This window comes from Gopherus flavomarginatus, chromosome 4, assembly GCF_025201925.1.
Source record: "Gopherus flavomarginatus isolate rGopFla2 chromosome 4, rGopFla2.mat.asm, whole genome shotgun sequence".
Classification (NCBI taxonomy): domain Eukaryota; kingdom Metazoa; phylum Chordata; order Testudines; family Testudinidae; genus Gopherus; species Gopherus flavomarginatus.
In genome coordinates, this window is record NC_066620.1 from 68,170,081 (window position 1) to 68,195,710 (window position 25,630).

Sequence of the window (25,630 nt, forward strand, 5' to 3'; positions counted from 1 at the left end):
TATACCAAACCCCGACCTTGTTTAACACTGTTTAATGTTGGACTGTGACCAGGTTACATTAACACCTTTGGTCCATTTATTCCATCTAAATTAATACAGCAATGGCTAAGTGAGGAGGATGTAACTGGGACGAGGAGCCACTGTGGAGAAGAGACAGAATGGATGCTGAGACAGGTTGGAGGGAACAAGGCAGAAGGGGTAAGCCTGGGGTAAGAGGGGCGAGCAGAAGAAAGAATAGTTGGAAAGAATAGTTATTTACCCTACAATAACTGTAGTTCTTTGTGATGTTGTCAATGTGGAACCCACCATATGTACGCATGTGTTTCATGCACGAGATCAAAGCCTATTGATAGCACGGTGCCCTGTGTCTCCTCATGCTCCCTTATGAGGGCATAAAGTGAAGAGTAGCTGTGATCCTCCCTCAGTTCCCTCATAATTCAAACCCTGTGTTGCTGAGGATTCCAAACAGTAGGGATATAGGTTGGTTCATGGGAGCCACACTGGCTACATCATCTTGAAGAACCACAGTTACTGTAGGTAAGTAACCATTCTTTCATCTTTAAGAATGTGTCACTGTGGTACCCACTATAAGGCACTGGTAAGCAGTATCACCTCAGAATGCCGAGAATAAGGTGCTTTAGTTGCATTAGTGAAATAAAAACTGAAGTATTGCTTTCCTGAACTTGGCATCAGATCTAGCCACCATGTCAAGTGTGTAATTTTTAACGAAAGTTTCCACTTTGCTGCTTTGCAGATCTGAGATACTGGCATTTTTCTGAAGCAGGCTGATACTGCATGTACCATGGATAAGTGTGCCTTGACTGATAACAGCGCGAGATACATTATCTAATCCACTTAGAGATTCTCTGTGACAGAATAGCTGACCCTTTGACAAGCTGGATTTAGCCATAAAAAGATGAGGAGAGGCTCTAAAAGGTTTGGTCTTATCAAGGTATAAAGCCAGGTTGTGGAAACATCCAAACTAGGCAGCCTTTTCTCTCATGGTCTCTTGTGTAGCTTTGGGGAAAAGACCGGTAGGTTAATCAACTGATTCAGGTAAAACTTTGAAACCAATTTAGGGATAAACATAGGGTGTGGTCTCAGAACCATCTTGTCCCTGTGAAAAGATATGTAAGGAGGTACAGCCATAAGGGCATGGAGCTCGTTGATCATTCAAGTCAAGGTAATAAAAGGCTGCCATGAGAGTAAAGTGATGTATTGAACAATGCAATCATGGCCTGAACAGAGGCCTCATAAGTTTTAGGAGGACAATGCTGAGATCCCACATAGGAATCAGGTCTCTAACAGGTGGATAAGTATACAGGAGGCCCTTGAAGAATCTCAACACCATTGGATAGGAGAAGACCAAGTGTGATTGTATCAGAGCGTTACAAGCTGATATTGCTGGAAAGTTGGACTTTGACAGACCTAAAAGCCAGTCTGGCATGTTTCAAGTGTACCATGTATTTGAGGATGTCTGCTATCAGGGCCTCTACTGTTTTCATATTATATTGGATTGCCCACAGGGAGAACCGCTTCAACTTGCAGGAGCTGGTATGTTTGGAAGATGGCTTCCTGTTCTATATGAGAATTTGTGCAATCTGTTGAGAACAGTACCTGTCAACATTGCTCAATCAGCCAATATCCAAGGCATCAGGTGAAATGACTGCAGGTCCGGGTGCAATATCTGACATAGTTCTGAGATATCGTGTCCAGGAAGATCGGGAGATGGGGGGAATCTGAACGGATATTTGCAAGAGGTCTGAGAGTCAAAACTGCCTTGGTCAATAGGGGGCTATTAGAATCAATGTGGTCCTGTCCCATCTGACTTTGGATATTACCCTGGGTTTGAGGTAATTGGGAGAGGAGGCCTGGAGATCACTGTAGGAGGAAGGAGACTGGTAAGTAACTTGAGCTCATGCCCCCTCTACAGCAGATGTTTAGGCACTTAATGTTGTCCTCTGCATCAAAAAGTTCTATTGTGGGAGCCCTCCCTGGCAAAATATTGGCTCTATGCTGGATGTCTGCAGAGATGACTCATAGATTAAGAAATCTGCCAAGTCATTGCTGGTTCTGGAAGGTGAAGAGCCAGTGGAGTTACCTTGCAGTGAAGGCACCAGTTCCATGGCCTGATGGCTTCCTGGCAGAGAGGGAGAGACTGAGAGCCCTTTGCTTGTTTATACAGTGCCTCATGGATGTGTTGTCCATCAAGATGTGGACCTTGCAGTTCTGCAGAACAGGCAAAAATGCTGCACAGGCCAACTGGATCTCCCTGAGATCTAGGATGTTTGTATCCAGCTCATCCTGGGACAGGGCCCCTTGCATCTGCATTTGGTTCTTGCAGGCACTTATGAGTCATTGCTGGGGAGGGCACAGAAGGGAATCCCATGTCATACTTTCTCTGAGTCTAGCCACTGAGCCAATTCTGGTAGGACTTGGGGTGGGACTGCGACTCTCTTGGTCATGTGATGCTTGAAAGGGGAGTACACCAACCTCAGCCATAGTTGTAAGGGCTGCAGGTGAAATCTGGCACACAGCATCATGTACCTGCAAGCTGACATGTGACACAGAAAATGACATTCATAGATTCCAATGCCAGAAGGTATCATTGTGGTCCTCTAGTCTAACCTCTGGTATACATCGCTATTGTCAGATTCAATTTTAGATCCTTCATCACTGACGGGAGAGATCAGAACCTGTGCTCTGGTAAAAAAAGTTCTCATCAAGGAAATTCTATCACAGCTCCTATTAACACCATCATCTGTGATGGTGTAAGAGACAATTTCTCATAGTTCACAAGGAGTCCTATTTGAGAGAAAAGGGAGAGTATATAATCCAGGGCTGCAGTGACCGCCTGCTGCGATCTGCCCCGATCAGCCAGTCATTGAGATATGTGTAGATGTGGGTTCCGTTTCGCCTTAAAAGCTCCTACTGCCAGGCATTTTGTGAATCCTCTCAGCAGTGTGGAGAGTCCAAAGGGTGGAATCCTGTATTGATAATGGTTGGGCCTCACGGTGAATCTTAGATATTACCTGTGGGATAGATGGATAGTTATATGGAACTATGCATCCTGCAAGTCAAGAGCCATGAACCAGTCTTGAGCTTGGAGAGAGAGAATGATGGAGGCAAGCATTACCATCTTGACCTGAGACTGTGTATATATGATGTGCCAAGATATAGAGCTCTTTTAATACTGGGGTGTGAACCACTACCAGTAAGTGCCTTTGTACCAATGATGCTAATGGTTCTTCCAGAGACATCTTCAGCTGTAGGCATCAATGCCATGGAGCGTATTGCCAAAGACAGGGTTGGTACCAGAGATCTTTTTGCCACAGGATGCTCATTATCTCCAGCCCTTAAGGCCATGTGGGGCTTGGTGGATTTCTGTCTGGAAGCTTTACAGTATCCTGTGGGATGACACGGAGCTGCTCCTGGATTCTAATTCTGTGTTTGGAATGCTCCCTTTTGGTGCCAGACATTGACACCAGAGATGTCAGCTTTAGTACTGATGATGTCTGCAGTGCCAATGGAGTCTGCTTCTGTGCCAGAGGTGTTGGTGCCAGATCTTTTCACAGTCCCATCTTCTCTGCATTGGTCTTAGGCATTTACTAAACAGGGCACTGAATGAATCTGGCTTGTTTGCTACTAGCATTCTCATGCCCTCTCCTCAGGATCTGAACAAACCTAGTTTGCTCCAGGAGATAAGCTTCAACCACACATTCTGTGACTTACCTGCTCTGTAGAGAAGGATAGGCACATCAAACATATTTCAACTGAATTAATCTATTACAAGATGGATAGGCCTTGAAGACTGCAGGTTTGGGATCTGCCATGTTGAGTGTCCTGTATGAAGGGTCTGTACAGAAGGGGTGGACAGCAGGGTCTGACCATCAATATTCACTCCATATGGATTGACATAGTTTACAGTGGTCCTATATCAGTGAATCAGAAGAGTTCTGAAGGTTTTTTCAGGTTTTGAAAACATTTAGCTGAAGCTGAGAATTAGCGGGTTGGAAACTTGACAGGTTCCATCTCACTGAAAGGGGCATTTAGAGAAAACTAAGGGACGGTCTTGGTCGCTCCACTCTTTATGCCCTCAGGCGGGAGCACAAGGAGGCACAGGATGCCTGTGCGGACATTGCTGTTCAAAAGACCTCTATCTGGCATTCCTGAGGTGCATACCCACCGAGAGTGGTTTCCATACTGACACATACATACTCAAAACACAACACAAGATTCCCGAGTCATTCTTCCGTGAAACCACTAACAAATGACGAAGTGTTCCATCTCCCTCTAGAGCCGTTCCATCGTAGATGATGACAACCTACTATTGCTATAGTTACCCTGAGCTAAAGTGGCAGAGATCTGTATGGTGGATCTAAAGATTCCAACCCCACTGATGACCCATGTGGGTGTCAATATGATGCCACATGATGGACTTTTTTAAAATTTGCTTGTTTAAAAAACCTAAGAAATTATACAAAAAAATACATTAAAAGAACATTATTAAGGTTGCAAAGTCAAGCACTCATATATTAAAAAATGACAGAATTATGGTTGATTGTGCAACTTTGAACATTTCCTGGTTTGGGGAGCTGCATCCTCTGGGTCATCCATTATCTTTGTGATTCAGAATGGCATCTTCCTATTTGATTATTGTCCTGTATTTAAGAGACCTTTAACTTGATGCTTTTTTGTAACTATATGTGATTACACTATCTTTAATCAACACTAGTTTGTTTGAAAGTCTAATCTGCTTAATTCATTGTATGTTGCAAGGAAAAAAACACCCCATGTTAGATAATTTCTGTTACTTACGTATGCATCTTGAAAGAGTAGGGTCTGGCACAAATCCCATTTTGCAGGTACATCTATAGCTGCCCATGGTATTCAAACACTCACCATTAGGGCATACCCCTTGCAGCTGGCATTCATTAATGTCTGTAAGGAAACAAAAATATTTATCAGTGGGAGAATAGAAATAATTGAACATTAATATTAATCAGTTTAGTCTTCATTTAGGAGTTATTCTGTTTTATCTGCAAGACACTTTTATTCTGCAGCATATACTACATTGGATCAAACTGTGTAGTTACATGTTGGTTAGAGTAACTTTTTTATTACTAGCAACATTTGACTCAGCATCTTTCATAGAATCACACAAGAGAAGAAAAAAATTATGTCCATGTCATTTTAAGTACTGACCCTGAACTTAAAAATGAGATTGCTTCCGCATGTTATGAACCCTCTTATTTACTTTCAATGCAGACTGATAAAATCAAAATTTTACTTGCAAGAAAACTTGTGGTTAACAAATTTAAAACTTACACATTTGAGAATTCACTACAAATGTGGTATACTTTATACGGGACAGAACATTGCTTGACTATTATATTATTATTTATTATTTGCATTACAATAGACTCTGACGTCCTAAAATAGGGATTTAGTTCCAATTGTGATGGAGGAAGGTAAAACATAAAATAAAGGACAGTCTCTAGCCCAAACAGCTCACAAAATGTAATAGTGAAGAGATGTGGCAGGGAGTATAGAACCTAAAGGTCGAGGGTAGGGAGAAGCAAGGGTCACAGTAGTGGGAAGACAAGTTTGCATTATTAATAAATAGGAAGGATTGCAGATCAGACCAGAAAGCGTGTGAGGAGAAAGAAAAATATTGTCAAAAATGAAAATTATATCTATCTATACACACCCAGCAAGCTTGGTCTTTTACCCTAATCTGGTGCTCACTTTTTTAATGTTCGTTCTTTATAGATGCTTACAAGATAAATACAGTTAAAAGAAATATTCAATGTATACTGTTACAGCTAGAAAGTCTGTGAACAGTTTTATCCCCCTGCAAATAAGTCAATTTATACATTCTCATTCATAGAAAACCAACCCACTATCACCAAAAAGATGGAAAATATCTCAGAGAGAAATCTATTGCATGCTACTTTATTTTGTTTGCCCCATTTCCTGAACGCACACAGCAAGCTGTGACATACCCATTTAAGTATAGTGAAACCTGTCTTAAGTGACTATTAGAAAACTAGAAAAAAATCAGTTGCTTAATAAAGGTGGCATTTAATAAAGTTGGAGTAAAACAATGCTCAATGCATTTGGTGATACCATGGGACAGTAACTTTTTAGAAAAGGTTGCCTATCAAAGGTGGTCTCTAACACAGGTTTCACTGTATTATTGATGTTAATGACTGGGGGGTAAGAGGCTTATGCTTCCTCTAAAATTCACAGATATACCAATGTTTTCTTCAAAATCATCCAGCCTGTACTCTGTTCTATAAATTATTCTTTTGTAGGATCTGTCATAACCATATCTCTAATAAAACTCTTCCCAGATGAACCATCCTTTCTCTTCAAGTATCTAAAAACATCTCTCAGCAATCAATAAACAAACAGAGACATCCAGTTCCCTTGTACCAATGGAATTCCATTACATTTAGGCATTTCTGCTAAGATACATGTAGTATATAAATGCTGATATTGGCTGCTTCTCCCTTCATTTGAAACTGAGGTCAGTGACACCAGCATTCCTTCTGTTTAATTTGCTTTTTATTTTTAATTTTAATTTTAATGTGCATGTTCTGATGCATCAACATAACTCAGTTCTTGTATGTTTTTCATGTCTCTCTTCCAGCTCTTTTGTTTCTGGCTAAGCTCGTCAGAGAACCATTGTGTTGATATACGGTACTGCATTACAGAGTTCTATCTAGGGATTCAACAGGAACCATCCATAAACTGATAACAAATCTTAAATGTTTTAAAAGAAACGGATGGACACATTAGAATGATTTTTACTTATGCGCTTTGGGCAAAAGTCCTTGCAAGATTTCCTATTCACTGCATATTAATTCACCCTGTGGTAAATGGCCACCTACCTAAAACATTTCCAGCCACCCGCAGACCTGTCCAGCTGTGTAAACTGCACTGAAATCAACCTGTTAAGGCAGCTGGAAAAGGAATCTGGCTCAAGATTAAGTGCTTCTTTTTTTTTTTGATCAAGAATTTTACTTAAAAATGACTAAACTTATAAATTGCATTTATTTGCTCTTCCTCCCCTCCTCTTTTTTTAAATTAAAAATTAGAGAAATGTATATTTGAAAATTGTTTGAATGGTCTTTTTATCATCCAGAATTATAAATAAGCTAATGTTTGTGAAGTGGTTTGAAGTGTAACACACTACATAAATGCTATGTATTATAATTTTGTTAAACAGCCACATTATAATCTCCACAAAATTTGGCATCCTAGTGGCCAATATGAACGCCGTCATTTGCTCCAAGAAAACTCTAAAAATCAGAATATACTTAAAAGGATACTTTTCAGTGAACAAAATTCAGCTGAATGAGCTATCTGCCATAACACTTACTTTCGACATTTTTGTCTGGATTTTAATTCTGACTAATTCTTACTTATAAACTCCACAGAATCCCTTGTGGAAGGAGAATGAGACAGAGGCCCTGAGATGGAAACCAAAATGCTGCTTTCATAGCAAAAAGGAAAAATAAAAAAGGGTGATGGAGTTAGGAGGACGTCAAAATCTTCAGTGGGCACATTCTTCCAGCTAAGGAAATATCTTCTGGAATTTTGTATTATCCATTGTAAAAAACTATATATAATTTGATTTAATCAAGTTTTATGGAATCCACCTCAATTTTCTCTTTTCACAGAAAGTTGAGTCAGAGACATAGCAGACCCTCATTAATTTGCACTAATGCTGGGGCCCAAACTGTAAGAAGTCTTTGCATGGCTGTACAAGGTGGAGAGTCAATCAAGGAGCTCCTCCTCTCCCTCCCCCCACAACTTGTATGGTTGTGCAGGGACCATTCATAACAGCAGTCTCTGAGCACCAGGGAGATCACAGATTGCTCATTCATTGCTTCTTCCCTCATACAGGGACCAGGATGAGGGAAAAAGAGCAGAGAAGAAACTGGATTATTGCTGTAGCCTCCCAGTACACTGGCACTGGAGCATGGCCAGCGTATGGGTATCTGTGGGCAGACACATGACAATCTCCTCCATCTGTGTGCAAGCAGCAGCCCTGGGCAGAGATTGTGCCTACTCAATTAAAAGCTATAATCCAGTCTGAGGAGAACAAATGCAAACAAGTTCATTTTGCACACTAACGAGTACAGTAGATAGTAAATCTTCACGTGTGGAGGGCCCCTCAATTGTCAGAACCAGCATAGCTTGCACCCCTGGAGTGGTGCAGAGTCCTGCACCATGTGAATCATGGTTGGGTTAGGGATTCACTGATATGCTGATCCTTCCCCTCAACAGGTTATGGGAAGGTAGGTGCATGAGGGTACAGAGTGGCTTCTGTAGCTACTGGGCTAAAGCAGAAGCTCTGAACCTTTCCAGACTACTGTACCCCTTTCAGGAGTCTGATTTGTCTTGCGTACCCCCAAGTTTCACCTCACTTAAAAACGACTTGCTTAAAAATCAGACATCAAAATACAAAAATGTCTGAGCACACTAGTACTGAAAAGTTGCTGACTTTCTTATTTTTACCATATAATTGTAAAATAAACGAATTTGAATATAAATACTGTACTTACATTGCAGCATATAGTATACAGGGCAGTATAAACACATCATTGTAAGTATGAAATTTTAATTTGTACTGACTTTGCTAGTGCTTTTTATGTAGTCTATTGTAAAACTAGGCAACTATCTAGATGAGTTGATGTACCCTCGGAACACCTCTGCATATCCCCAAGTGTACGTGTACCCCTGGTTATGAACACTGGGCTAAAGTAGGTTTTCTGGAGTCACTCTGCAGGTATTCTGCAGTGCTCCACCCCTGCTGCGAACCCTCCTGCTGTGGTAATAGATAACCGTTATGCTCTTCTTGATACAGGAGAGAAGGAATCACCCCCAACAGTTAAGGAGGCGAAGCCTCGTACCCCTAAGGCTGGGAGGTCTGTTGCCACCATTGACAGTAAGTGTCCCTGCCTGCAGGTATATGGGATCTTGGGGAGCAATTACCACACAGGTGGGGTGCAAAATAAACTTTATTAAGAAAATGCAAAAACAGGGAAAATTTAATAGTGAGGGGTATGGGGTTTGTTAAGGTAGGCAATTGGGGAGGGAGTTCTTTTAGTATAGTATAGGGGGTTTCAATAGTGGGGTACAATACAGTGGGGTACAATACAGTTGGTAACCAACTAACACTGAAGTATAAATGTAACAGGTAGCTAACAATTTCTAGGTAAAGGGTGTGTCACAGCAGCATATAACCAACTAACAGTTATGGGTAAAATGTGTTAAATAACCAACAACTCTAGGTAAAAATGTGTCACAGTGGTGTAAATATAAAATGTGAGGTGTGTGAGAGAGAAAAAGGGTAACCAATGGGGTTTTATGCTAGACTTCAGTAATACAATTGAGGTTTGGCAGCAGTAGGAGCGGGGTGAACACGTGGGGGAAGGGATTAAAAGAGAGAGAGAGAGAGAGAGAAAGGCGGTGGTAGAGGAATGAGGTTAGGGGATAGGGGAAGAGGAGCACGTGGTGGAGCAGAAACCAAAGATAGAGGCGCTACAGAGGGAGATTTAAACTCAGGGAGACACAGAGAGCAGACAGGCTGCAAGTTTAAACAGCAGAGAGACTGCAATGAGTGACTGGGGAGCTCGGGGGGGGGGGGGGGGATTGGGGCAGTGGGAAGACAAATTCAAATAGTAAAAACCTTATCTATCCCCTAACTTAATCAAACTTATATAAAATGACAAGCAGCTACAGAATACAACCAGGCAATGATTTTCTAAACTTATCTTAACCAACAATTAGGCAACACAACAAATATCACAGAAACTTACAAGCTCTACAATCTTAACAAACTATGACTTATTAAATTAAAAAAAAACAAGACCTATGGTGCACCTTATGCTATGGGGAGGTTACAGAGGGCAGAGTGGTATGTATCCAGGACCCAGCTCCCAAGGAAGCCAAGGGATGGTGGCTACAGCGGTGGATACAGCTGAAAGCAGAGAGCCCCAAGGCAAAGCCCACAGGAGCAGAGCTTAGCAGTGGCAAAGAGCCCTGTAGTTTAAGAGAGGTTTTAAGACACAGACCAAGGTTTAGCTTGAGTCTGTGTGCTGGGGAAACAGAGCCAGCAGCTAAAATAATAAAATAAAAGTATAGAAAGTTTTACAGAGGGATTCTTACCAGTCCCCAAGGCAGCAGCAAAGGCAGAAGCAGCAGCAACATCAGAAGAGGCAAGGAGGGTTCGGTACAGTCTCAATAATCAGGAGATCTCTCAGGTAGCAATTCGTTCTTCGTGGGGGGGGGTTTCAAAAACGGGGGTACGCTCAAAAATAAAACGAGAGCGGAGAAAGGACCCCCCAGAACCCCTGGCTGATCAGACCAGGCAGCAATGCAGGAACCTTTCTGAGGTGTGTTTCAAAAATGTCTGGTTTTAAAGGCAAACTTGGGCAGTTTCCCACCAGTAATCCTGATAGGCTCCCTCTGTCACAGGGGAGGGGGCACAGGGGAAAAACTGAAGGTAAGCCCAGAGACGTGCCTGGACATAGTCCTGTGCAATAGGTGACTCAAGAGCACATGAGATTATGACTCATGCCCAGGATCTTAAAACCACAATAGGCCTTGCAGCTCTGGACATTGCCTACCCTACACCAAGCCCAGGTTCAACGAGGTGATAACAGGACTAACCCTTTGAAAAGGGCAGTGGTCCCACTTAGCATGCAGCACAAGTGGCCATCCCTTTGAGAAGGGCAATGGCTCTTGTTAAACAACTTAAGGGGCCCTCCCTTTGAGAAGGGCAGTGGCCCTGGTAAACAACTTAACAGCCAGGGAAGGGCGGCCACAGGAGAACAGAAAACAAAATGGAGTCTGGGGAAACAAAATGGAATAGGGGAATAGCTGTAACGGACAGTAAGAAACGCAGGGCAGTGGTGGTTGGAGACTCTCTGCTGAGGGGGACGGAGACACCCATCTGTCGCCCTGACCGTTCATCCCGGGAGGTATGCTGCCTGCCAGGGGCCCGTATGCGAGATGTTACAGAGGCACTGTCGAGGATTATCCGGCCTTCTGACTACTACCCCATGCTATTCATCCATGTGGGCACAAATGATACTGTGAGGTGTGACACTGAGCAGATCAAGAGTGACTACAGGTCTCTGGGAATACGGGTTAAGGAGTTTGGAGCGCAGGTGGTATTCTCTTCGATTCTTCCTGTAGGGGCCCGGGCAGAGACAGATGCATCGTGGAGGTGAATGCCTGGCTGCGAAGATGGTGTCGCCAGGAGGGCTTTGGCTTCCTCGACCATGGGATGCTATTCGAGGAAGGACTGCCAGGCACAGATGGCGTTCACCTTTCCAGGAGGGGAAAGGCCTTATTTGTGCACAGACTGGCTAACCTAGTAAGGAGGGCTTTAAACTAGGTTCGACAGGGACAGGTGAGCAAACCCCACAGGTAAGTGAGGAACAAGGCCTGGGAGATGGGTTGGAAACAGGAGGGAGCACGGGCTATAATGGCAGACAGAAAGGAGGGTGAGGGCAAAGCTGGGAGGCAAGATCAAACCAGTATCTTAGATGCCTATATACAAATGCAAGAAGTATGGGTAATAAGCAGGAAGAACTGGAAGTGCTAATAAATAAATACAACTATGACATTGTTGGCATTACTGAAACTTGGTGGGATAATACACACGACTGGAATGTTGGTGTGGATGGGTATAGTTTACTCAGGAAGGATAGACAGGGGAAAAAGGGAGGAGGTGTTGCCTTATATATTAAAAATGTACACACTTGGACTGACGTGGAGATGGACATAGGAGATGGAAGTGTTGAGAGTCTTGGGTTAGGCTAAAAGGGTGATGTCGTGCTGGGAGTCTACTAAAGGCCACCTAATCAGGTGGAAGAGGTGGATGAGGCTTTTTTCAAACAACTAACAAAATCATCCAAAGCCCAAGATTTGGTGGTGATGGGGGACTTCAACTATCCAGATATATGTTGGGAAAATAACACCGCGGGGCACAGACTATCCAATAAGTTCCTGGACTGCATTGCAGACAACTTTTTATTTCAGAAAGTTGAAAAAGCTACTAGGGGGGAAGCTGTTCTAGACTTGATTTTAAGAAATAGGGAGGAACTCGTTGAGAATTTGAAAGTAGAAGGAAGCTTGGGTGAAAGTGATTATGAAATCATAGAGTTTGCAATTCTAAGAAAGGGTAGAAGGGAGTACAGCAAAATAGAGACAGTGGATTTCAGGAAGGCGGATTTTGGTAAGCTCAGAGAGCTGATAGGTAAGGTCCCATGGGAATCAAGACTGAGGGGAAAAACAACTGAGGAAAGTTGGCAGTTTTTCAAAGGGATGCTATTAAGGGCCCAAAAGCAAGCTATTCCGATGGTTAGGAAAGATAGAAAATGTGGCAAAAGACCACCTTGGCTTAACCACGAGATCTTGCGTGACCTACAAAATAAAAAGGCGTCATATAAAAAATGGAAAGTAGGTCAGATTACAAAGGACGGATATAGGCAAATAACACAGGAATGCAGAGGCAAGATTAGAAAGGCAAAGGCACAAAATGAGCTCAAACTAGCTATGGGAATAAAGGGAAACAAGAAGACTTTTTTATCAATACATTAGAAGCAAGAGGAAGACCAAGGACAGGATAGGCCCACTGCTCAGTGAGGAGGGGGAAACAGTAACGGGAGACTTGGAAATGGCAGAGATGCTTAATGACTTCTTTCTTTCGGTCTTCACTGAGAAGTCTGAAGGAATGTCTAATATAGTGAATGCTTACGGGAAGAGGGTAGGTTTAGAAGATAAAATAAAAAAAGAGCAAGTAAAAAATCACTTAGAAAAGTTAGATGCTTGCAAGTCACCAGGGCCTGATGAAATGCATCCTAGAATACTCAAGGAGTTAATAGAGGAGGTATCTGAGCCTCTAGCTATTATCTTTGGGAAATCATGGGAGACGGGGGAGATTCCAGAAGACTGGAAGAGGGCAAATATAGTGCCCATCTATAAAAAGGGAAATAAAAACAACCCAGGAAACTACAGACCAGTTAGTTTAACTTCTGTGCCAGGGAAGATAATGGAGCAAGTAATTAAAGAAATCATCTGCAAACACTTGGAAGGGGGTAAGGTGATAGGGAATAGCCAGCATGGATTTATAAAAAACAAATCATGTCAAACTAATCTGATAGCATTCTTTAATAGGATAACGAGCCTTGTGGATAAGGGAGAAGCGGTGGATGTGATATACCTAGACTTTAGTAAGGCATTTGATACGGTCTCGCATGATATTCTTATAGATAAACTAGGAAAGTACAATTTAGATGGGGCTACTATAAGGTGGGTGCATAACTGGCTGGATAACCGTACTCAGAGAGTAGTTATTAATGGCCCCCAATCCTGCTGGAAAGGTATAACAAGTGGGGTTCCGCAGGGGTCTGTTTTGGGACCGGCTCTGTTCAATATCTTCATCAACGACTTAGATGTTGGCATAGAAAGTAAGCTTATTAAGTTTGCAGACAATACCAAACTGGGAGGGATTGCAACTGCTTTGGAGGACAGGATCAAAATTCAAAATGATCTGGACAAATTGGAGAAATGGTCTGAGGTAAACAGGATGAAGTTCAATAAAGATAAATGCAAAGTGCTCCACTTAGGAAGGAACAATCAGTTTCACACATACAGAATGGGAAGAGACTGTCTAGGAAGGAGTATGGCAGAAAGAGATCTAGGGGTCATACTAGACCACAAGCTTAATATGAGTCAACAGTGTGATACTGTTGCAAAAAAAGCAAATGTGATTCTGGGATGCATTAACAGGTGTGTTGTAAACAAGACACGAGAAGTCCTTCTTCCACTTTACTCTGCGCTGGTTAGGCCTCAGCTGGAGTATTGTGTCCAGTTCTGGGCACTGCATTTCAAGAAAGATGTGGAGAAATTGGAGAGGGTCCAGAGAAGAGCAACAAGAATGATTAAAGGTCTTGAGAACATGATCTATGAAGGAAGGCTGAAACAACTGGGTTTGTTTAGTTTGGAAAAGAGAAGACTGAGAGGGGACATGATAGCAGTTTTCAGGTATCTAAAATGGTGTCATCAGGAGGAGGGAGAAAACTTGTTCACCTTAGCCTCCAATGATAGAACAAGAAGCAATGGGCTTAAACTGCAGCAAGGGAGATTTAGGTTGGACGTTAGGAAAAAGTTCCTAACTGTCAGGGTAGTTAAACACTAGAATAGATTGCCTAGGGAAGTTGTGGAATCTCCATCTCTGGAGATATTTAAGAGTAGGTTAGATAAATGTCTATTAGGGATGGTCTAGACAGTATTTGGTACTGCCATGAGGGCAGGGGACTGGACTCGATGACCTCTCGAGGTCCCTTCCAGTCCTAGAGTCTATGAGTCTGTAGGGGAGGATTCTTTCCCCCTGCCCATTTTCCCAGCTACTTTATTAGCCAGAAAATACAGAGTCATCAAGGTAGATCCTCTGATGGTATAAACTGTCATAACTCTATTTACTTCAATGGAGCTATAACAATTTACACCAGCTGAGGATTTTCCCTACCAAATCTGACTCTCTTTTATAAAGAATCAGAGCCAGAATATGTCTGGGCCTCATGTACAAGAGAGGGTGGTGGTTGGCAGTCAGAAGCAGCCCTTCCTTCTTTCCATACACTGCAAGGGCCAAACATAAGAATAGCCCATGTGCAGTAATTGCTTCCTCCTAGGGGAATAAAACATGACAAAAGGAGAAGGCAGGGCACAGCTTCACCATGTTCTGCTCTGGCCTGCTCGCACCAGGGAAGCTGTCTGAATTTTCAAAAGGAATGATGCAGCAGCGCATTCTTTTTGTTTTCCCAGGAACTTGGGAATGGACTGTGTGTCCAAAACACATCCTAGGATGGTGAGGCTCTATGCTGCATTGGCATTGTCTAAATGGCACAATCCAACTCAGAGAGAAAAATGATACAATACATAAGAGCATGAAACTATGTGATTTAGGTGGTCAGAAAATCACTGCTGCAAACAGAGTGAGAGAGAGAGATCAACTCAACCTCTCTGCACACACATTCGTTATAGCAAGTGTGGCATGTGCTAGACATGGACAAACTCACATATACATTTCAAAGTAAGAAAAAGAAATCCCTGTCAATTTGGTCCTCTCTCTTGCCCTGCTGGCTTTAATTTTCAAAAGACTGCCACAAAGCCACTGAATGATTGAAAACTGTAGAGCTTTGAGGCCTGTTTCTTAATCTTGAATAGTGTGTTTCTTGAAGCATAAAAAGAATAATAGGAAAGGGAAGTAAAATATTACCTTTTTGTAAAAAAATACTAGTGTCATTGACTGTCACTCAGGAAGAAAAAAATTGTTGCTGCTTTTATAGGTGGATGTTTTTATGTTTTGATCTTCATGAACTGTTACAAAAATGGCGTGAGAAATCTATGTAAGGAATTTCTTTTATTATTAATGACTGTTACTATTGTAAAATATTCTTTTGTTCTTTTTGCTACTTTATTTATATATATTTACAATTCCTCAATAAAGAAAATTTTAAAAAGCATTAGAATTACAGTTGGCAGAGCAAATAATTTGGATCAGATGTGCAACTGATATAAATTGGTGCAGCTCCACTGACACTAGTGAAGCTATGCCATTTTACATCATCTGAGGATCTGGCCCTTTGTCATTATTGTCCAGAATACTACATGTGCACAACACATGGAACTTCTTCCTAACACACTGAAGTTCTAGTCATTAGTGATTTGTGGCTACCTTGTCCACCACTAATTTATCCCACAAACTTTCAGGGTAACATGAATTAAAAATAAATTTTTTAACAACAAAGGATAGCATACAACACCTTGCCACAGATTTTATAGGACTACTGGCTATAAGGTCAAAGTGCCACTAGAAAATATAATGTGTTAATGACTCACTTTGCAGCTGAATTTCCTGGAGAAAACAGGCTAAAATAAACAGCCATTTCCTATCTGAATGTTTGCCCACTCACATGAAGGGTATGACTATAAATGAAAAAGGTGACTTTAATGCTGTAAAACAAAAAATGTATGAGGAACATGTGGGGATGACAGAAGATCATCTTAGTTTAGATGGAAATATAGCTACCATACCATAGGTTAACATTTTACACTGTGTAGTTTGTATCTGTAATAAAAAATATAGTGTAAAATCATATTAAAAATTGTTTTGCAGAATGAAATTTGAAATGAGCACTTCCTTACAAAAAACATACTAAAACTTGGTAAAACAAACCGGAACTAATTACACCTGCTATATAATGAAATATGGGCCAAATCATCTCTTTTGAGTTTAGTGGTGCTGGGGATGAAAGTTGCAGAAAACTTGCTAAAATGGCCATATATTTTTTGGAAGGTGACTCCTTACCTCACCCAGCAAATTCTGGGTTCTATCAGAAACAAATCTCATTATGAAAATGATGATTAAATAATAAATACACTGTAACAATTAGCAAGAAGAAGGTTATGATATGTATGTTGTTTTGTAAAGAGGAGTGGAATTTGGCCCCCAAACTGTATCAGACTGGAGATGAGAGTTTCATTTTAATTTTAACAATATCAACAATAATTCGCACTTGTAGAATGCTTTTTGTCTTTACTTACATTAACTAATAAATATTAGAGATGGGGAGATACTGAAAAAAATCAACAAATATTGGCTTGAATTTAAAAATGAATTGGCATTTGCAATGCTTGTGCCTCTTTTCTGTTTGTTTTCTGTGAATATTCAAGCAATCAAGTTTTATTCACAAAAATGATCATGAAGAGCCCATTCTAAGTTCACATACACAAGTATCTGCATTGGAAGTGGAATATTTTATGTGGGATGGGACAAATGCTGGCACAGAAAGAAGACAGTGTTTCAAAAAATCCCTTGCTAGAGTCCTGGTACGTAGGCAATTAAAAGAATCTGACAAGGAACTGACCACACCTTTTCAGCCACATACACATACAGAACTATTTGATGTGAATGTAACAACAGAAAATTAAATTTTATTAGCTCATATGCAGCCAGCAAATCTCATAGTGATCTAATTTTTCCAGGAATTATGATTCTAGGAAGGACTGTGATAGTCCAGAAAGTGAAAGGTTTAAAATTTTCTAAAAATTACCTAATCCTCTTTTTCTGCTACTTTTCTCTGACTACCTCTCCCTTAGAGATTCAAAGGTCCAGTGTCTTCTCCTGTTTATAACAGGTAGGCTCATTCAGTCACATAACAGAAACAGTATCACGTGACCAACCAATACATCTCGTATTTTCATTGTTGAGAACCAAATGCTCATAGCAAACTGTTTGCAATCAATTCATAAGGTAAAAAAATGAGAAAAAAAGGCAAAAATATGCTGAATCAATAAGAATAATGAATAAATCTGAGGAGCCTATGATCAACTTGTTGACATTTTGGAAACAGAGGATGAGATTTTCAAACAAATTATTTGCTGTGAATCATTTGCTTGGCTGTATTATGCATACTGTATGTGGTGTGAATTTTTGGGGCTAAGATTACAAATTATAAGCAAATTTGATTTTAAAAATAAACACAGCAATTTTGATGTAGAAAGTCTGAGCGATGGGGCCAAATTCTGTTCTTGGTAACTCCAAATGTAAATGCAAAGTCACTACAGTGGCCATATGTCATGTTTTGGGGTGCAATCCAGACTAGTAAGGCATTGTGTTACCACTTGCCCTGTAACCGCATGCGCCTTAAATGCTCTGCTGCTGTGGGTCACAGCCCAGAAACCAACAGCCAGCAGACAAGCATGCAGTATCCTAAGTGTCTGTGCAGCCCTGGTTCAGTGCTTCTCATGCCAAGCAGCCTGCCACAACACGACAGACACCCCAGGTTTCCACCAGCTTTGGTTACACCTGGCAAGATGGCCTCAGCACACTTCCTGTCCTGAATTTCCCCAAAACATCTGCCCTGAAGCGTCCAGACCTTTTCTGGGCCACTCAGAGAAATGGTCCTTTAAAGAGATAATACTCAGCAGTTTGCCACATTAACTGGAGTTAACAATTACTTCAATGTAAACACAGCACTGGCTTGGTTTAGATTAAATGTATAACATGTTTACTAACAAGAGGACATAGGTTAAGTGATACCAAGTAGAATTATTAACATTAGCAAGGGTTACACACAAACAAAAGTAAACGTATGCTTTCTAATTGCTAAGAACCAACTTAACAAGCTACATTCTTTGTTCAAGGTAGTTTCCTCACCAATCTTCCACTCTTCTCACTGGCCTGGATTTCACCTCAAAATGTGACACCCTGATTCAAGGATCTGCTCTGGCTCTTGAACACCTGCTCTGTGGGTATACAAGGCTGCAAAGCAGACAATTCCCTCCCTTCTCCCAGAGGCATGAAAAGGACCAGGAAGGGGTAGTTGCTAGAAGGGAGGATTCTTGGCCAGAATACACTGTGCTCCAGCTGTAGTGGGCTGCGTCAATGGCCCTTTATGTAAGTTAAAGTAGATCCTGGGGCTGCACTAGTTTATGCTGAAGACCACTGCAGTTCCCCACTGCCTCTGAACCTGGGAGGCCCAGAATTGGCATAAAGCCATCTTTGGTCCTTCTCCATCCCTCTTCTGGGCTGTGCAATGCTCAGCTCAATCACAGTTCTGAATAAAGGTCATTGACTGACTCCAATGGAATTACTCCAGATTGACTCCAGTGTAACTGACATCAGAATTTAGCCCATTTTCTTCTCTTTTCCCCTAACAGTAAAGTATTCCAAAGATTAATGGCCAATTCTAGGGCGAATTCTAGTGCATACTCTAATGCAATCTGCATCTCCCATTTATTTATTGCTGAAAACATATGCTTTGGTTGGTTACTGTTAAATATGCTGAGTTATTTACCTTTCATGTCATAAAGCTATTATGCATCATTAATTCACCTACAAACTGCAGCATTTTTACCCTAATAACTCAGCCAACAAAATGTGAAAACTCAACACAACCTACTGGTTATCAATGCCATCTACAGTTTAAGATAAATCAGAAGAGCCTATGAACTAGTCACTGGAGGCAATCCTGGTCTCCATTGCAGCCTCTTTGTTCTACTCCACTGGCCTAATTGGCTAGCTAAGTGTTGACCTGTTCCAGATAACAACCCAGAGCTGGCCTAATCAGCTCTGCCATCACATCCCCTTTGCTGTCTCCTGCATAAGGGAGTATCAGGGGAAAAGAGCATAGCTGCAGTGCCCCTGTGTTTTGGTTATCCCAACAATGGTCCTTCTGGGACCATTACAGTTGGGTGGGACCAGGATTGGTGTGAATAGCTGTCTAAGCTCAGAACAGAGGAAGCAAAAAAGTGGTGTAAAGCCACCCTTCTACCACTCCCACTGTGTTGTATTGAAAACTGTGTTAAAATTGCAAACCAACACTTTAAATTCTCAAAGGGTTTTTTAGGCTCTCTTTCAGCTAGGGGGGCTCTATAGGAAAGCATGTAACCCACTCTAGCAGTAGTCAATCTGCAAAGATTCAGCCTAGAGTAAGGTGGGATGAGTGTGCCTCTCTGCTTTAGGGAGCAGCCTGTTTTCTCCCTCTCTCTCTGTCTTGGTTCCTGAATGCTAAGATTCTGGATTTTAAGAAATAGTCTTGCAGTAACATTCCAAAAAGAGTATTTTCTGTTTTTATCTAAATTCTCTGTTTGTATTCCATGAACATAGTATCCACACTACAGCTTGTTAAGACACAAGGCCACTGTCTTTACTCTTTTGGGATGTTGATTTAGGTCCATATTTGGTCACAAACTCAAGATAGAATTTGAAATATGTACCAAATGAAATCTGCATCTTCATCTCCATCCTTGATGAGCATAAATTATATTTCACTGAATCAACACCGCTTGACACATTATAAAAAAATTCTAGAACTGAATGTGCATTTGTCAATATATTCAGGTCAAAGCCACAGCCTTGTGACAGCATGCTCTTTAAATCCACTGTGTTGATTTTAAAGAAAACATTTTAGCTCAACAAAAACAGAGAGAGCCATTACATGTATTTTGAACAATGTAATTCTAAACAAAAGTTAATCCTTTAGTACAGAGTTCAGCTATCTTATTTTTCTAAAAGAAGTCACTGGCTACCAGCCATTTAAAGAATGAAACCAAATTTATTTTTGAAGAAGAAGTGGTAAACTCAATGGCAGTATCAGTTATCATTTTTGTGTCAACATTGAGCCTCAGAAATTTCAAAAACATTAATAATGTCAGCAACCCATTTTATCTACATTTCTATCAAAATGCATCCCTCAATTTTTTAAAAATGTAAGCACAAAAGAATAAAAAAATCTTAGAAACTATATCAAAAAACTGCCTGAAATGACCAAAACTCTTCACAGTTTTGTAACATAAAACTCTCTTTTTGTATTGTAAGATATTTCATATTTCATTCAGTAAGTGATTTATTGGGAAGCATGTGAAGAAATTCCTCCACAAAATGTAATGGATATTTGAGATTCATATATTCCTGTTTTTTACACAAATACACACACTCTCTTAACAGCAGCTGTAATTCTTCAAGAATAAAGCCTCCGTTGACCCATGTTCTGTGATGCATGAGTTCATAGTACCATTGAGACAGATGTCTAGAAATCAAGATAGTTGTGTCTGCTCAAGAAGTTGACACTAGGATGGAGAGGTCTTAGGCTAGTCACAAAGGTGGGAGATGCCAGTAAGCATAGAAGGATGATTTGAACAGATCTCTGAGGCTGTCACAGAGGATGGAAAATAGAATCTCTTAAATCCTGAACACACTCTCAGAAAGAAAGCAGATGTCTTTAAGGAACTGAAACTTGCCCAAGTAAAGTCTAGTTTTTGGATATGAATCAGAGTAGATTTTTCTAGTTTTATCCTTACCCCTGAAAATTTAGAGAGAGAACATATGGCACAAAAAGAGGCTCTGACTCCTTGAGGAGATGGTGCGCTATCCAATTGTCCAGATAAGGGCAACAGCCATCCCAAGCAAATGGGGCTAACAGAATAGTAGAAGCAGAGTTAGTGCTCTACTGCCTCTGGGATCTTCCACTTTGATATTTGGGAGGAAGCCACTGTTGGACTGAAAGTGACCTCAGGAGCACTGCCTTTGAAAGTGAAGCAAGACAGACAAAAGATGCTCTCCTGAATGGAATCTGAGATAGACCTACCGATCCAGTGGATTGCTCTCTTTCACTTTCTCAAAGACCTCATCTATTTCCATCTAAAGACATTCAAGACTTTAAATTTTCAGTTCTCACTTGAACATCCAAGGACAGTCCCATGATTTCAGCCCAAAATGTCTCTTCTAAGAGAGGAAAGTGGCACTGCATTTGTTTCAGAATCTGAAACATCATACAATGCTTAACGGATATCACAAAATATTTTGACCTTCAGAATCAAATAATTTGCCTGATTCAGCCAAGTACTTCAACAATTGTTGAATTTTAAGCATTTTATTAAGTCTCACTGACATCAATAAGACTTAAACGCAGGCTTAAGTGCTTGCTGAAAGGGAGCCTAAATCTCTTGTGGGAGTTGGTTCAGTAGATATTCTCCCAAACGTTTAAATAAACCAAGAGAGGACTAGCTAGTAGTTCTCAATTCTTAAGGCTATAAGAAGCTTTCTTCTTCAAGTTATTGATTTTTTTTTTGGCTGCATCTTAAAGCATTACTCAGGAAACCGAGCTTTGGTTTTTACCACTGAAGCTCAGACAAATAGCAAACCAAGGTTTGGATGTGAGGAAAAAATATTTAAAACTTCTTTACTAGTACCCAATGAAACCACAGGAAGGATTGATCTAGGAGGAAGCCATAATATCTGGTAAATTCTAAGCCTTTATTTATTGGATGTGTAATTTTTCCTTTATGATGGGATTCCAAAATACACAGTAATTTGTGAGTTTTGTCTTGGACAAAATGTGCTTCCAAACCAAAGGCTGTGCCATTCCAGGTAGTAATTGTAGACTGGGACTGGGGAAGCCAAATGGACCATTGAGCATAAAAGGGAAACATGCGAGTGCCTTAGGCAGTGACAGTTAAGATATCAGGAAGGCTCCCAGAAATGTCTGTCCTTGAAAGGGAACTTACAGAAACAGAAAGCAAACTCGGTGGCTCTCTGATCTGGGGAAACTAGATCCTCCAAAGGACAGCAAGTCCAAGGAAGAGCAATAGGGGATCAAGGGGAAACAGTCAAGTAGTTGACACTGAATCAGGTGCAAGATAGGACCTAAAACTCCCCCCACCATAAGAAAAAACAAGGAACCAACAAGATGACCTTTGTGCCAGGAGGCGCTGAGAGATATTCTAGAACCAGAGATGCTCTCTCCAACAAACTAAGGATTACAGGAGTGAAGAAGTCCTCTCAGTCCTTGATTTAAAATCTGATGCACTCTACAACTCCATGGACTGCTCCACTAAAATGTCACCATGGCAGTGTTGCCAACTGTCATGATTTTATCACGAGTTTCATGTTATTTGGTGCTCTTCTTAAAGCCCCAGCTGCTGCAATCAAGAGACTGCAAAAGAATTTTAAAAAGTAAGCTTCTATCCCTCAAAGTTGCAAAGAAAACTTGAAAATATGAAGCAAATGTACTCTTAAAGGAGCAGAAACCAGAAGACAAATAAAAGAATTCAAAAATTATTTTAAAAAACCTCACATTTTTGGGGACCTGACTCATGAGTTTTGAATACATGATTTCTCTCTGCTTTAGAACTCCATTCTGACTGAAAATTGAGCGAATGCGCCTGCATCCTCCTTTCTCTTTTTTCCAAACTTCTTAAGAGTTCCCAATGACTCAGAATAGGTTAGTCTATAATGATCAGAGATCATCATCAGATCTATGCAGTATGGAATGAACAATGTCTTAGACCTGGAATGAAGCCTTCAGTGAAACCAAGAAGCACACAGATTGAAAGTCCGGAGCTGATACATTGCCAATGCCTCCTCCATGAGTCTCCCTATGCAGTGGTACCCAACCTTATTATGCAGGAGGGTCACATAAATCTAAGCACAGCTTTGTGTGGGCCAAACAGAGTCTACATATTTTAAAAAGATTTAAAGTCACCTGTATGGATTTATATTTTAAGGTCAGTTTGTTTCACATGTATTTAGATAGGGTGTTTCTATTTATGGTATTGTCAATTTAAAAACAAAGAAATCAGTGCATAAAACATGTATCAGAATGATAGAAAATAACCCTCTCCCATATCAAAAATAAAGAACTGCCCAGAGCTGACAGCCTGAGCCCCACCGCCAGGGCTGATACTGGGAGTCCTGTCATTGGCACAGACAGTCCTAGACCCACCGTGTGGGGCTGACAACCTGAGCCCTGCCATGGGCCTTATGAAATGCTCTGGTGGGCTGCGTATGGCCTACAGACCATAGGTTGAGCACACCTGCCCCATTGTATCAGGCCCTGGGAGTTAAGATAGCACAATCAAAACACTTTCTGGAAAACTGTCCTTCCCCAAATGGTACAAGTAACCTGACATGCTAGCTGGATACTAATATGTTGGTGTCATCAGAGGCATATCTTATGAAGCCCATTATTTTTCCATTTTCGGCAACAAAGGGTGGGATCACAAACTAAATATGAGTCAACAATGCAACTTTGTTGTAAAAAAAGCAAACATTTTTCTGGGATGCATTAGCAGGAGTGTTGTAAGCAAGTCATGAGAAGGAACTCTTCCACTCTACACAGCACTGATCAGGCCGTAGCTATAGTACTGTGTCCAGTTCTGACAGCCACTTCAGAAAGATGCAGACAAATTGGAGAAAGTCTAGAGGAGAGCAACAAAAACAATAAAAGGTCTAGAAAACATGACCTGCAAGGAAAGATTGAAAAAATTGGATTTGTTTCATCTGGAGAAGAGAAGACTGGGGGACAGGAGGGACATAGTAACAATCTTCATGTAACAGGTTGTTATAAAGAGGAGCATAATAAATTGCCCTCCTTATCCATTGAGGAGTGGACAAGAAATAAGGAGCTTAAACTGCAGCAAGGGAGATTTACGTTAGACAGTAGGAAATACTTCCAAACTGTAAGGGTAGTTAAGCACTGGAACAAATTACTTAGGGAGGTAGTGGAATCTTCGTCACCGGAGGTTTTTAAGAACTGGTTAAACAAATACCTGTCAGGGATAGTCCAGATAACATTTAGTGCTGCCTCGGTGCAGGGGACTGGACTAGATGATCTGTCGAGGTCCCTTCCAGCCCTACATTTCTATGATCATATGATTCTATGCTACTCCAAGGTGAAAACCCTAAACCAAAGGAGAGGGACTAGAATATTTACTGATCTGAAACTAGGACTGAGCCCCAAACAGAAGATCAGAGAGTTAGTCTGTATCCACAAAAACAACGAGGAGTCCGGTGGCACCTGAAAGACTAACAGATTTATTTGGGCATAAGCTTTCGTGGATTAAAAACCCACTTTTTTATCCACAAAAGTTTAAGCCCAAATAAATCTGTTAGTTTTTCAGGTGCCACCAGACTTCTTGTTGTTTTTCCAAACAGAAGTGTGCACTAAGAACAAACTACTCTAAACAGTAATTACTCTAGCTGGCAAATAAAAAAGAAACATGGAAAAAACCCCAGAGTATGGAGAAGAAAATAGTGAAGGACACTTGTAGGGCAAGGGAACAAAGGCTCTGATACTTATAGCCAGTGGCCAGAAAGGAATTGAGAAGCTTTGTGGTACTCTTCTTCTAATTTCTGTTGCAAACTTTTCGTGCCAGGTGACACAAACACTCCTGCTTTCTACAAGGTTCCAGGCATGCAGTGGATTTACTGCACTTAATTCAACAAGCAATTAAGCTGAATGAAAAATGTTTATTTATTAAATGTCCACATTTACTACAAAGCATTTTATTTACTTCTCAATAATAGACTCATATATTTAAACTCTTTTAGCTTGATTTTAAACAAAATAAATCTTCTAGATCAGTTACATGAAGAATAGAATTTGTCTAAGTACCTCAATTTCTTTGAGGTTTCTTATTTAGAAGTTTCTGAATTAGAAGGTACTCATAAGTCAATCGTTAAATGTTACTTAGAAGTTATTGCCCTGAAAGAAGTGTGCATATATTAAATTACCTAACGTGACAATTCATTCTATAAATTAACTAAGTGTGGAATATTTCATTTAGGGCTCATTTGTGGAACTCTTAGTCACGTTAGTGAGCACTTACTCGGCTATACTGGGACTATTCATTTACGTTTTCTCCAAATGTTAGGAAGGGTTGACAGTTGGGCCCTTATTTTTTATTGTCTGTTGGAACATCAATTACGATTGTAAATGCTAATGAAACTGAAAATATTATTCCCACGTGACACAGCAAGGTTGCTGATTTCTCTCATCTCCCTAACTACATGAAGTGTATGTTACTTGCATCTTACTACATCCATTATGTTTGATTACTTGAATAATATAACAATCCTGCTGGCAAACTTAATAGACACTGACAGGATTAAAGAAAATAGCTGTAGTTGCTAACGTAGGTATTGTAATATAATTGAAATTTTTTATTAACAGTCTCAGTTGTCATTCTAAGGAATAGTTGATCTCAATCAGCAAATAACAGCAGCAAAAATTAACCCAAATCCTTCTATGCCAGCAAG

At 40.7% G+C, this 25,630-nt stretch overlaps 1 protein-coding gene across 10 annotated transcripts in view; it reads right to left on the bottom strand.

Moving 5' to 3' along the window:
* The window catches only part of LTBP1 (latent transforming growth factor beta binding protein 1), a 358,939-nt gene that overhangs the window by 135,355 nt on the left and 197,954 nt on the right, over nucleotides 1-25,630 (bottom strand). For all 10 annotated transcript variants that reach the window (XM_050951316.1, XM_050951315.1, XM_050951321.1 and 7 more), the window contains one exon: nucleotides 4,819-4,941. In XM_050951316.1, coding sequence (XP_050807273.1) covers nucleotides 4,819-4,941 — 123 coding nt within the window. The remainder of the gene's footprint in view (nucleotides 1-4,818; nucleotides 4,942-25,630) is intronic.